This window comes from Haliotis rufescens, unplaced genomic scaffold, assembly GCF_023055435.1.
Source record: "Haliotis rufescens isolate VD_foot unplaced genomic scaffold, xgHalRufe1.0.p SCAF_18, whole genome shotgun sequence".
Taxonomy (NCBI): Eukaryota; Metazoa; Mollusca; class Gastropoda; order Lepetellida; family Haliotidae; genus Haliotis; species Haliotis rufescens.
Window position 1 is genome coordinate 19182992 of NW_025963868.1, and position 14474 is coordinate 19197465.

Consider the following 14474-nt stretch of genomic DNA (forward strand, 5'->3'; position numbering starts at 1 on the left):
TTAACAAAGATCTGAGGACATGCCATAATAGGTCACGTCACAATCACCTTTCATCCGTCCACTCGAGAGGTAGCGAGAACTAAGATCTGATTTTAAAGAGAGTGTACCAATGGTAATATCATGCACTGACTTAACCCAATCCGATAGAATACCAAATGCTGTTATGACCAGACTGCGGTCAACAGTGGAGTTTTCAAGATGGTTTTGTGGTAGAACAAGAGTTATCTGCCCTTATGGCATGTACATGGCAAGCTAATAGTACGTTTCCGGAAGGGATAGTTTTAGAAGGATGGCTGTATCTATATAGAAGAGCATCAAGGGGACGTTTCGAAGACTTTTCGACCTGTCTTGTTTCCCAAACCTATTCTGGATTCAAATACTTTGCCTGGCCTCTTTCAAGACATTCAACAGTGGCAATATTTGGAACATTTGGGAGCTGTTATAGGGCTCGTTACCTGTTGCTGCTACAACTCATTTGACCCACTGTATTGCCTCATTTATTGTGTGTCAGTATAATTTATTGAAATGACATTGATCTTTTGTTGTCATTTACTGATCTAACAAGTTAGTTCTGGACGTAACGATTACTGGGTTAACCTCAGCGATATAATTTGGAACTGACCTTATAACACGGACTTTTGCGGTATCGTTGTACTGTTTGGAACTCTGCCAATACTATTGCAATAGTTTATATGACACCCCCCTCCCCCTCCATTACCCACTCATATTAGATTGTTATAGATAACTAGTATGCCTGGTTATTCTATTTATTCAGCCAGATGCACACATCCGCAGCCATTGGTTTCGAATTGGTCTACAAGCTGCTGAAGAATTGGCGGGGTATGAGTGCTGAGCTATGCTGTGTGCTCAACCATTCCTTATACTGTCAATCTTTGCTTTCATTGTTAACATTATGTACAGTCAACAAACAGTTTCCTGTTGTAAATCTTGTCGAAGAGGTTTTCCACGTCGTTGACGCGACCCCTGGTGTGACGGTGGCAAACCGGGGACCATTACTGGGGCGAATCTGGTATTCGAACCACGCCCAATGAGCCACCACTGTCACCAGAATTATTAGCCCTGTGTCTTCATGTGTGGTTGTAAAGAAACTGAATTGGTCAATAACATTTACTATCAAAAGGTTTTTGAGGTGCCAATTGCTATTTACAAGCAAACCGTGTATTTCTACGTTGAGGAATGCATTTAATTCCCTGTATAAGTTTTAAATGATGTTATGAATTCAAGCATGGCGCCTTACTTTACATGATGTGTTCAGCAAATGGTTCCCAGAGTCAAGTCTGAAGTGTCGCACAGCATCCGAACAACTGGGAAAGTTTCCAACCACAAATATCTCGGCATCGTAAGTCTTCTTCTGTGTTATGTATATACTACCATTTGAGAGACATTCTGAAGCATAAAATATGTTACATAACATAGTATTATATGCCTACGTGCCAACGCCACCCGCCAGCTATACCACGATGGTAAGTGCAGCGGGTTGGAGTGGAAATGGAAACAATGGAAAACAGTGTAATGTATGAAATGAATAACATGTAACATCTGTTCAAGTCTGCGTCTGCCAGGTCATTCTATGTGTACACACAATGTTGTAACGAGACATTTTTGACATTATAACTTTATTTTGGTATGGAAGCAAGCGTTGCATGAACTCACGTATGGTGAGAGGTGGCGTCTGAGTGGCTACTGCAAAGACCTACAACACAAAACTCAGTACCAACATCTATTTTGTTTAAGCGTCACATCAATACATGGGCTATAGGAAACAATAGATCTTTCAGTTTCATTTCACAGGCGTAGATATATAATATATTTGAACCTCATATCACAGTACAGCTGCATGTTTGGTTAAGTTATTATTTCATGTAATGTAAACACGCAACCTCACATTGAAACCTAAACACCATATGTTGACTCTCCAGGCATCAGTTGACTTTCGAGGCATCAGTGACACATGGGACAGAGGGCCCCAGGCCTTGTGGGAGACATCAGTGACACATGGGACAGAGGGCCCCAGGCCTTGTGGGAGACATCAGTGACACATGGGACAGAGGGTCCCAGGCCTTGTGGGAGACATCAGTGACACATGGGACAGAGGGCCCCAGGCCTTGTGGGAGACATCAGTGACACATGAGACAGAGGGCCCCAGGCATTGTGGGAGACATCAGTGACACATGCGACAGAGGGCCCCAGGCCTTGTGGGAGACATCAGTGACACATGGGACAGAGGGCCCCAGGCCTTGTGGGAGGCATTAGTGACACATGGGACAGAGGGCCCCAGGCATTGTGGGAGACATCAGTGACACATGGGACAGAGGGCCCCAGGCCTTGTGGGAGACATCAGTGACACATTGGACAGAGGGCCCCAGGCCTTGTGGGAGACATCAGTGACACATGGGACAGAGGACCCCAGGCCTTGTGGGAGACATCAGTGACACATGAGACAGAGGGCCCCAGGCATTGTGGGAGACATCAGTGACACATGGGACAGAGGGCCCCAGGCCTTGTGGGAGACATCAGTGACACATGGGACTGAGGGCCCCTGGCCTTGTGGGAGACATCAGTGACACATGGGACAGAGGGCCCCAGGCCTTGTGGGAGACATCAGTGACACATGGGACAGAGGACCCCAGGCCTTGTGGGAGACATCAGTGACACATGAGACAGAGGGCCCCAGGCCTTGTGGGAGACATCAGTGACACTTGGGACAGAGGGCCCCAGGCCTTGTGGGAGACATCAGTGACACATAGGACAGAAGGGCCCCAGGCCTTGTGGGAGACATCAGTGAAACATGAGACAGTGGGCCCCAGGCCTTGTGGGAGACATCAGTGACACATGGGACTGAGGGCCCCAGGCCTTGTGGGAGGCAACAGTGACACATGGGACAGAGGGCCCCAGGCCTTGTGGGAGACATCAGTGACACATGGGACTGAGGGCCCCAGGCCTTGTGGGAGACATCAGTGACACATGGGACTGAGGGCCCCAGGCCTTGTGGGAGACATCAGTGACACATGGGACTGAGGGCCCCTGGCCTTGTGGGAGACATCAGTGACACATGGGACAGAGGGCCCCAGGCCTTGTGGGAGACATCAGTGACACATGGGACAGAGGACCCCAGGCCTTGTGGGAGACATCAGTGACACATGAGACAGAGGGCCCCAGGCCTTGTGGGAGACATCAGTGACACTTGGGACAGAGGGCCCCAGGCCTTGTGGGAGACATCAGTGACACATAGGACAGAAGGGCCCCAGGCCATGTGGGAGACATCAGTGAAACATGAGACAGTGGGCCCCAGGCCTTGTGGGAGACATCAGTGACACATGGGACTGAGGGCCCCAGGCCTTGTGGGAGGCAACAGTGACACATGGGACAGAGGGCCCCTGGCCTTGTGGGAGACATCAGTGACACATGGGACTGAGGACCCCAGGCCTTGTGGGAGACATCAGTGACACATGGGACTGAGGGCCCCAGGCCTTGTGGGAGACATCAGTGACACATGGGACTGAGGGCCCCAGGCCTTGTGGGAGACATCAGTGACACATGGGACAGAGGACCCCAGGCCTTGTGGGAGACATCAGTGACACATGGGACAGAGGACCCCAGGCCTTGTGGGAGACATCAGTGACACATGAGACAGAGGGCCCCAGGCCTTGTGGGAGACATCAGTGACACATGGGACTGAGGGCCCCAGGCCTTGTGGGAGACATCAGTGACACATGGGACTGAGGGCCCCAGGCCTTGTGGGAGACATCAGTGGCACATGGGACAGAAGGGCCCCAGGCCATGTGGGAGACATCAGTGAAACATGAGACAGTGGGCCCCAGGCCTTGTGGGAGACATCAGTGACACATGGGACTGAGGGCCCCAGGCCTTGTGGGAGGCAACAGTGACACATGGGACAGAGGGCCCCAGGCCTTGTGGGAGACATCAGTGACACATGGGACTGAGGACCCCAGGCCTTGTGGGAGAAATCAGTGACACATGGGACTGAGGGCCCCAGGCCTTGTGGGAGACATCAGTGACACATGGGACAGAGGACCCCAGGCCTTGTGGGAGACATCAGTGACACATGAGACAGAGGGCCCCAGGCCTTGTGGGAGACATCAGTGACACATGGGACAGAGGGCCCCAGGCCTTGTGGGAGACATCAGTGACACATAGGACAGAAGGGCCCCAGGCCATGTGGGAGACATCAGTGAAACATGAGACAGTGGGCCCCAGGCCTTGTGGGAGACATCAGTGACACATGGGACTGAGGGCCCCAGGCCTTGTGGGAGGCAACAGTGACACATGGGACAGAGGGCCCCAGGCCTTGTGGGAGACATCAGTGACACATGGGACTGAGGGCCCCAGGCCTTGTGGGAGACATCAGTGACACATGGGACTGAGGGCCCCAGGCCTTGTGGGAGACATCAGTGACACATGGGACAGAGGGCCCCAGGCCTTGTGGGAGACATCAGTGACACATGGGACAGAGGACCCCAGGCCTTGTGGGAGACATCAGTGACACATGAGACAGAGGGCCCCAGGCCTTGTGGGAGACATCAGTGACACATGGGACAGAGGGCCCCAGGCCTTGTGGGAGACATCAGTGACACATGGGACTGAGGGCCCCAGGCCTTGTGGGAGACATCAGTGACACATGGGACAGAGGGCCCCAGGCCTTGTGGGAGACATCAGTGGCACATGGGACAGAAGGGCCCCAGGCCATGTGGGAGACATCAGTGAAACATGAGACAGTGGGCCCCAGGCCTTGTGGGAGACATCAGTGACACATGGGACTGAGGGCCCCAGGCCTTGTGGGAGGCAACAGTGACACATGGGACAGAGGGCCCCAGGCCTTGTGGGAGACATCAGTGACACATGGGACTGAGGACCCCAGGCCTTGTGGGAGAAATCAGTGACACATGGGACTGAGGGCCCCAGGCCTTGTGGGAGACATCAGTGACACATGGGACTGAGGGCCCCAGGCCTTGTGGGAGACATCAGTGACACATGGGACAGAGGGCCCCAGGCCTTGTGGGAGACATCAGTGACACATGGGACAGAGGACCCCAGGCCTTGTGGGAGACATCAGTGACACATGAGACAGAGGGCCCCAGGCCTTGTGGGAGACATCAGTGACACATGGGACAGAGGGCCCCAGGCCTTGTGGGAGACATCAGTGACACATGGGACTGAGGGCCCCAGGCCTTGTGGGAGACATCAGTGACACATGGGACAGAGGGCCCCAGGCCTTGTGGGAGACATCAGTGACACATGGGACAGAGGGCCCCAGGCCTTGTGGGAGACATCAGTGGCACATGGGACAGAGGGCCCCAGGCCTTGTGGGAGACATCAGTGACACATGGGACTGGGGGTCCCAGGCCTTGTGGGAGACATCAGTGACACATGGGACTGAGGGCCCCAGGCCTTGTGGGAGGCAACAGTGACACATGGGACAGAGGGCCCCAGGCCTTGTGGGAGACAACAGTGACACATGGGACAGAGGGCCCCAGTCCTTGTGGGGGGCATCAGTGACACATGGGACTGAGGGCCCCAGGCCTTGTGGGAGACATCAGTGACACATGGGACTGAGGGCCCCAGGCCTTGTGGGAGGCATCAGTGACAGACGGCACAGAGGGCCCCAGGCCTTGTGGGGGGCATCAGTGACACACGGCACAGAGGGCCCCAGGCCTTGTTGGGGGCATCAGTGACACATGGGACAGAGGGCCCTAGGCTTTGGGGGGGGGGGGGGGGGGGGGGGGGTAGGCGGGGGAGACATCAGTGAGACATGGGACAGAGGAACACAGGTTGACCTTGGTAAAGGAAATCGATACATAAGTTTATTCTTTACTTACATGAGTTACACCCAAAAGTAGCCATGTCACCGGAGTCAGCCACATGCTGAAACAGTAAGATATTTGAAGTAACTTAGTAAGGATACGATTTATGGATGAACAACTTCTTTATTACAATTAATAGCGACGTTTCGGTGTAAGTTCTAACACCATTATCAAGCAAGTGATATACAGAGTATGGTTGACAAGTAGATATACAGGTCGCTCTTAATTGTAATAAAGAAGTTGTTCATCCATAAATCGCATCATTACTTGGTACTCCAACTTCTATATGCCTATCAAAGAAGTTGAAGTAACCTGACCAGGTGATGAAGCGCAGTGATCGCGTGGAAAGTTGAATTAATGAGCATGATGTACTGTGGACTCCATTGTAACACTCCAGGCTCACCTCTGCCTGTCCTCACTTGTTTTGTACACTGTCGGGACTTTCGCCAGGACTGGTCAGTAATTCCTTATTGCATCTTCACTGCGTCATCCTTTGGCTCTTGTGAACGTCTACACTGGTATATTGCCTTTCATACTAGCTACATGTATATTGACATTGTAATTTTTAGTTTGCACACAATATTGTTTAATTATCTCATCCTGTTGTCTGTCGTATTTCTCTCATAATACAGACTTTAAACACAGACTGTGTGTGTTTCAGATCAAGAAATCTTGATTATCTTCATAATGAATTTCATGTGTTATTTATTTTCAACCTTCAGCATTTTCAGCCAACCTAGGCTACCATATCACCTCGGTTAATTACTGTTATTTATAGTATGACATTTATAGCCTTAATTGTTCATCCCCTGAGCTGTCCATTGTTTTTCATTACTATATATGTGTTACCATTACACTGTTAGTCAGCTTGGTATTCCAAGTGCTGGTGTATGGACGACCTCGAGCAGGATGTGGCGCTCGTAGAAAACGTCATGAGGTTGAGCTGGAGCTCCGCGCACCTCATGTATGCCTGAGGTCGAAGGTCCGCTCATCGCTGTGTTTGTGTTGACAGAGCAGGTAATCCGCTCATTGTGTATTTGTTGTGTATTGTTAACATGTTGTACATAAAACGTTTCGGGACAGTGATGTCGATTTTGTCCTTGATTCCCCTAAAAGCCAATTCCGCGTCAACATGAGCGTTGACAATACCACAGCTGTAAGCACAGGTGCAACAATATCCACAGCCATGTTGAAGAGTTAATACAGAGATCATAACATACTACTAACTTCAAGTATATCATATTGCCATAAAACAGACATATTCACTTCATGCCAGCAACACACGAATGAATGAATGAATGAATGAATGAATGAATGAATGAATGAATGAATGAATGAATGAATGAATGACATTATTGATAAATATAATAAAAGGTAAGTTATGATACTACATAAAAAACTCTGATAAACTGACATTACAAAATTCATCAAGGTCACAGTGGTATGGGGAATACGAATTTCCTCAAACAAATCACAAACGTCCGCCATTGTGGTTGTTGTTCAAGGAGAGATAGTGCCCATAGATAACAGGTCCCTGGACGTCTGACATCTGTACATGTCACGAGGGGAGATTCAACACACCCTGGCATGTCTTACTTCAACAGTACCAACAGGAAGCTCAGTTCGTCTTTGATGAAATGAATACTTGTTGAAATCAGTAATAATGGGTAGCACTACTGAGATTACATTCGTACCTTCCCCTCTCACCCTGTTTGGTGGAGGTTAGTCACTCCCTGGTCACAGACACACACTCACCTCCTCAGATAAACGTAGAAACTGACTTGTGATGAGTATTTCCGCAGCTTAGCATGTGAACAGAAGACTGAACCAGAAACACGATATAAAACAAGTGTGCAATATTCACCCTCTACCACCCTGCACTTCCAGCGTGTTATCTCTTACCTGTGAAGACTTGAGTCACTTTAACTTCTGACCTAGAATGTAGGCTGTGGCTATGGACTCTACCCTACTCATGATGTCGTACGAATGTTCCTATCTGCCTCGGTAAAAAATATATATATCACTTTACCAACGCTTGACATCGCAAGAATCTTTGTGTTACGTTACACGCGCACGTACGCACGTAAGCACGCACGCACGCACGCACGAACGCACACCATTGATGTTAAAGCGCAACATCACCATAAATATATTTCATCACTGTATACATCTTTGCGTTTAATGCATATCTGAGTCCATAGGCATGTATTGAAACAGGTAAAGAAGATTAAAACATATCCTTCACAAAGCGGAATGAACATCACTAGGAATGATTTGTCCGAGTCGATTCCGGCTCAATACACTGCTCAAAGTATAGGGCATTCGTGAAGACCCGGGTTAGAATAAGCCTACAAAAACCCATGCTAGTCGGAAGAGGCGACCAACGGGGTTAGGTGGCCAGGCTCCCTGACTTGGTTGATGCATGTCATGGTATCCCAATTGCGTGGATCGATGCTCATGATGTCAGTCACTGGATTGGGCCGCCTCCGTGGACTAGAGCGTCCGCCCGGAGAGTGGAAGGTCCGGGGTTCGATCCCCGGCCGCGCCATACCAAAAGACGTGAAAAGATGGTACTTGTTGTTACCCTGTCTGGCGCTCGGCATTAAGGGGTTAAAGCTAGGACTGGTCGGCTCGGAGTCAGTATACTGTGTCTGAGTGGGGTATTCATGTTAAACTGCGGCATGGTATCTCAGTGGGCTAGCACTATAAATCGGCATCAGACCGGTCTAGTACAAGCAGCAACACACACACGTGCATGCACGTCGCTATATAAGTGCAATAATCTTGGACGCGACGTTAAACCTACCTTCACCTCACCTCACCTCACTGGATTGTCTGTTCCAGGCGAGATTATTATTTTACAGACCGCCGTCATATGGCTGGAATATGCTGAGTGCGGCGCTAAACAACAAATACACAACGTATATGGCCACAATGACGTCACAGTACCGTCTAATACTGTGTGTATCAAATACTCAGACAAGCAATGTTTGAGTATTAAATTTCATGAACGGTTTTCTGTTTATTTCTTTTCTATACTTATAAATGAGATTAAAATGCTCAACTATACAGCAAATGGAATAAAGCATTGATTTTACATTGCGAAGTATACACCAAATACTTTCTGTCCTTTAGTAAGTAGTCTAAGGTGCCGCGATTCGCTGTACAGAGCTGTCACATTAATTGGTTTCACTACAGTGATAAACTTAAAGCCATGCAAAGTCTCCCACAGCAACATGAAAGTAATATAACGAAACACTATATAATTCCAAAAGACGTAAAACCATATTCACTCACTCACTCTTAAAATGTTTTTCTCTGCATAGTGCTATGAAGTGTGCTTCTCAACCCTTGATGAGGATACTTAGAAAGGCAGGTTGTTTTTAACTAGAAATGAAGTTGAATATGTTAGTTCCCTGGCAGTACTAAGGCGCCGCAATTCGCTGTGCAGAGTTGCGTCCCTTGATTGTGGGTTCTAATCCCGGTTCGCCCCAATTATGTTTCGAGGTTTGTCAGCACAAATCCCGTGCTCATGGGTTTCACCAAAGTGCTAAACGTTATATCCCAAACGTTGTGCAGAATATTACACACATCTGGCTTAAATCACTGCCCACTAAATCACTTTTGACATAAACCTATAACGCGACAAAAACCTTTCAATAATCATAATAAATCTTTACTAAAAGCAGAGTTCTTTTTGTCAATCTGACCCCTCCATTTACGTGATTTCTACACAGATGATAACGAAACCATATTTCTCAACTTGCTATCGCTGTAGGTGTCAAGTCTCGCAGTTGATCAGTATTGTGAACAATAAGGACCCACTAAGCTCCCTGTAATCGTATTTCTGATTTAATTTCGTTTCAGAGTAAGGTGAAACATTCGTAAACACATGTTAGTTTTACTATGTATTGTATTGCGAGTATAGCTGAAGCTTTGTTGATGAGTGTTTGGGGTTTAAAGCTGTTTTGAAAGCACTACATACAGTAATATCAGAACAGGAAAGCAGGAGTGACCTTTAACACATCAGACCAGGGGAATGACAGCCCAGAAATCACAGCCGGAACAAATCTGGAGAACCTTCCCACGACCCTGCGGATCCTGTCATGCAGAAACCACAGGGCCACCCGTTCTGTCATGCAGAAACCACAGGGCTACCCGTTCTGTCATGCAGAAACCACAGGGCCACCCGTTCTGTCATGCAGAAACCACAGGGCCTGCCGTTCTGTCATGCAGAAACCACAGGGCCACCCGCTCTGTCATGCAGAAACCACAGGGCCACCCGTTCTGTCATGCAGAAACCACAGGGCCTGCCGTTCTGTCATGCAGAAACCACAGGGCCACCCGCTCTGTCATGCAGAAACCACAGGGCTACCCGTTCTGTCATGCAGAAACCACAGGGCCACCCGTTCTGTCATGCAGAAACCACAGGGCTACCCGTTCTGTCATGCAGAAACCAGAGGGCCACCCGTTCTGCCATGCAGAAACCACAGGGCCACCCGTTCTGTCATGCAGACACCACAGGGCCTGCCGTTCTGTCATGCAGAAACCACAGGGCCACCCGCTCTGTCATGGAATGAGTTGAAGTCATTCAATGCTTAATATTTAGTTGGCTACATATCGGATAATTTTGACTTTACCCTGACAAAACCTCGTTAGCTTGGCAATTACAATAGTATTGTTGTTAGAAACGTACTCCCGTAAAGCTGTCACATTAGCAACAATTATAACAAATTGACTTTGTATTTAATATATCTTCATAAACGTCATTGGGGCATGGATGGCAGAGTTGCGCTAGAAACCTGTGATTGTGGGTTCTAATCCCGGTTCGCCCCGATTATGTTTCTAGGTTTGTCAGCACAATACCCGTGCTCGTGGGTTCCACCGAAGTGGTAAACGTCTGAGACCTTTCCTCCAACATTAAGCTGACACGCCACGATATAACCGTAAAACTGTTAAAATCGTCGTTTAACCCCTCACTATCTCACTCATAAAGTCATTGCATATTTCAGGTACTCGAAATTCCATTGATAATGTTTTCAATTTTGATCTTACAGAGGTTGACGTGACGTTTTTGAAGCTGTTGCCATGTACTTTCGCTTCTTTGGCCCTGTTAAGTCGCAAGGCGGTATGATACGTCACTACACCAGATTTTAAATGTCTGGTATATCGACCAACCATGACACCTGATCCTGGCTGATGCTATGGCTTTTTCTTTGCGTCTTAATGTGTAGGAAAGATCAGACTGAAACATGGTCACACTTTTACAACACCGAGGAAACCAACGAGCACGGGAGGTAATACTCGGGTCGAATACGTGCAATTCTAACACACGGCGCATTAGGCCACATGTTCCACCCACTTGGTTAATGACACAGTCATGCCCATCAGAGGTGGGGTTTAAAGTCGCGTCCAAGATTGTTGCACATAATTAGCGATGTACATGCGTTGTGTGTGTGTGTGTGTGTGTGTGTGTGTGTGTGTGTGTGTGTGTGTGTGTGTGTGTGTGTGTGTGTGCGCGCGCGCTTGTACTAGTCCGGACTGATGCCGATTTTATGGTGCTAGCCCACCGAATACCATGGATACCCAACTCAGACACAGTATACTGACTCCTTGTTTTAGCCCCTTAATGCCGAGCGCCAGGCAGCGTAAGAACAAGCACAACTATAACAAGACGGTCTGTAAATAGTGGATTCTGGCTCGGGCAAACTAGTACCTAAAGGCAACGATCTGTGCCACCAGGACAGGATGACAAGTAGGCAGGAAAGTCACAGCCCACCACTGAATCGAATATATCTTCCTCTTCAGACCAGCAACGGCGCCCGGAGACCTGTGTTAGCCCGAGTAGACACGGAACTGATCAGTCGATGACATATGCATATCTGCCAATGTCCACGCATGCATGACGGAGATTGAATCCGGTCTTATTCTGTGCAAGCAAACGCATGAACCACTGAACTACCTAATTACATCTTTCTGTGGGGAAGACCACTAGTGCCCTGTAAAAGTGATTTGTTAATGGGAAACCTGATTCACTAGTTAATGCTACCGTGCTTTAATGAACAATTGGATATTCTTGCTAACACAAAATTTCCCATGCACGACAAAGGTAGACTTAACATATCATGAAGAGGTTTCCTCAAAAGGTCCAGCGGGAGCAGTGAACATGCACCCGGCCACATGTGATAATGTCTGAAGCAACCCGATATTGCTGGAATATTGCTGGAATATTGCTAAAAACGGCTTAAACCATACTCACTCATTCATTCGGAGGTATGAAACTGTTCTATATGCGTCACGTCTGTCCACAGCAGGACAGTACCCAATGAGTGCCGCTTTAAGCATTATTCCAGCAATATCACGGCGGGGGACACCAGAAATGGGCCTCACACATTTTACCCATATTGGGAATCGGCATGACGAGAGAACGCTTTAACCACTAGGCTAACCCACGGCCCCGGTACCCAACTGTGTTGAAGAGTTGTCAATAGACAACACATGTATGTAACTGTGTTGAAGAGTTGTCAATAGACAACACATGAATGTAACTGTGTTGAAGAGTTGTCAATACACAACACATGAATGTAACTGTGTTGAAGAGTTGTCAATACACAACACATGAATGTAACTGTGTTGAAGAGTTGTCAATGCATAACACATGAATGTAACTGTGTTGAAGAGTTGTCAATGCATAACACATGAATGTAACTGTGTTGAAGAGTTGTCAATGCATAACACATGAATGTAACTGTGTTGAAGAGTTGTCAATGCATAACACATGAATGTAACTGTGTTGAAGAGTTGTCAATGCATAACACATGAATGTAACTGTGTTGAAGAGTTGTCAATGCATAACACATGAATGTAACTGTGTTGAAGAGTTGTCAATACACAACACATGAATGTAACTGTGTTGAAGAGTTGTCAATGCATAACACATGAATGTAACTGTGTTGAAGAGTTGTCAATGCATAACACATGAATGTAACTGTGTTGAAGAGTTGTCAATACACAACACATGAATGTAACTGTGTTGAAGAGTTGTCAATGCATAACACATGAATGTAACTGTGTTGAAGAGTTGTCAATGCATAACACATGAATGTAACTGTGTTGAAGAGTTGTCAATACACAACACATGAATGTAACTGTGTTGAAGAGTTGTCAATGCATAACACATGAATGTAACTGTGTTGAAGAGTTGTCAATGCATAACACATGTATGTAACTGTGTTGAAGAGTTGTCAATGCATAACACATGAATGTAACTGTGTTGAAGAGTTGTCAATGCACAACACATGAATGTTACTGTGTTGAAGAGTTGTCAATGCACAACACATGAATGTAACTGTGTTAAAGAGTTGTCAATAGACAACACATGAATGTAACTGTGTTGAAGAGTTGTCAATGCATAACACATGAATGTAACTGTGTTGAAGAGTTGTCAATGCATAACACATGAATGTAACTGTGTTGAAGAGTTGTCAATGCATAACACATGAATGTAACTGTGTTGAAGAGTTGTCAATGCATAACACATGAATGTAACTGTGTTGAAGAGTTGTCAATGCATAACACATGAATGTAACTGTGTTGAAGAGTTGTCAATACACAACACATGAATGTAACTGTGTTGAAGAGTTGTCAATGCACAACACATGAATGTAACTGTGTTGAAGAGTTGTCAATAGACAACACATGAATGTAACTGTGTTGAAGAGTTGTCAATGCATAACACATGAATGTTACTGTGTTGAAGAGTTGTCAATGCATAACACATGAATGTAACTGTGTTGAAGAGTTGTCAATACATAACACATGAATGTAACTGTGTTGAAGAGTTGTCAATGCACAACACATGAATGTAACTGTGTTGAAGAGTTGTCAATGCATAACACATGAATGTAACTGTGTTGAAGAGTTGTCAATACACAACACATGAATGTAACTGTGTTGAAGAGTTGTCAATGCACAACACATGAATGTAACTGTGTTGAAGAGTTGTCAATAGACAACACATGAATGTAACTGTGTTGAAGAGTTGTCAATGCACAACACATGAATGTAACTGTGTTGAAGAGTTGTCAATGCATAAAACATGAATGTAACTGTGTTGAAGAGTTGTCAATACACAACACATGAATGTAACTGTGTTGAAGAGTTGTCAATGCACAACACATGAATGTAACTGTGTTGAAGAGTTGTCAATAGACAACACATGAATGTAACTGTGTTGAAGAGTTGTCAATGCACAACACATGAATGTAACTGTGTTGAAGAGTTGTCAATGCATAACACATGAATGTAACTGTGTTGAAGAGTTGTCAATACACAACACATGAATGTAACTGTGTTGAAGAGTTGTCAATGCACAACACATGGATGTAACTGTGTTGAAGAGTTGTCAATGCACAACACATGAATGTAACTGTGTTGAAGACTTGTCAATGCATAACACATGAATGTAACTGTGTTGAAGAGTTGTCAATGGATAACACATGAATGTAACTGTGTTGAAGAGTTGTCAATGCATAACACATGAATGTAACTGTGATTTACATAATGTTTTCCTTAATATTCTTCGTAAAGTCAAATACAAAAGAACACACAGATAGAGAAGGAAGATAGTTC

The 14474-nt window shown here is 46.5% G+C and overlaps 1 protein-coding gene across 4 annotated transcripts in view; it reads right to left on the reverse strand.

Moving 5' to 3' along the window:
* LOC124121025 overlaps nt 1–7831 on the reverse strand; it is a 36874-nt gene extending 29043 nt beyond the window's left edge. Inside the window, exons 1-4 of one of the 4 annotated variants that reach the window (XM_048398367.1) lie at nt 7746–7831; nt 5859–5904; nt 1675–1714; nt 1259–1407 (exon numbers count right to left, since the gene is read on the reverse strand). In XM_048398367.1, the coding sequence (XP_048254324.1) occupies nt 1259–1407; nt 1675–1714; nt 5859–5903 (234 nt within the window). In that variant the 5' untranslated portion in view covers nt 5904; nt 7746–7831. The other 3 variants (XM_048398368.1, XM_048398366.1, XM_048398365.1) reach the window with 3 other exon arrangements.
* Between the last annotated feature and the right edge of the window lie 6643 nt (nt 7832–14474).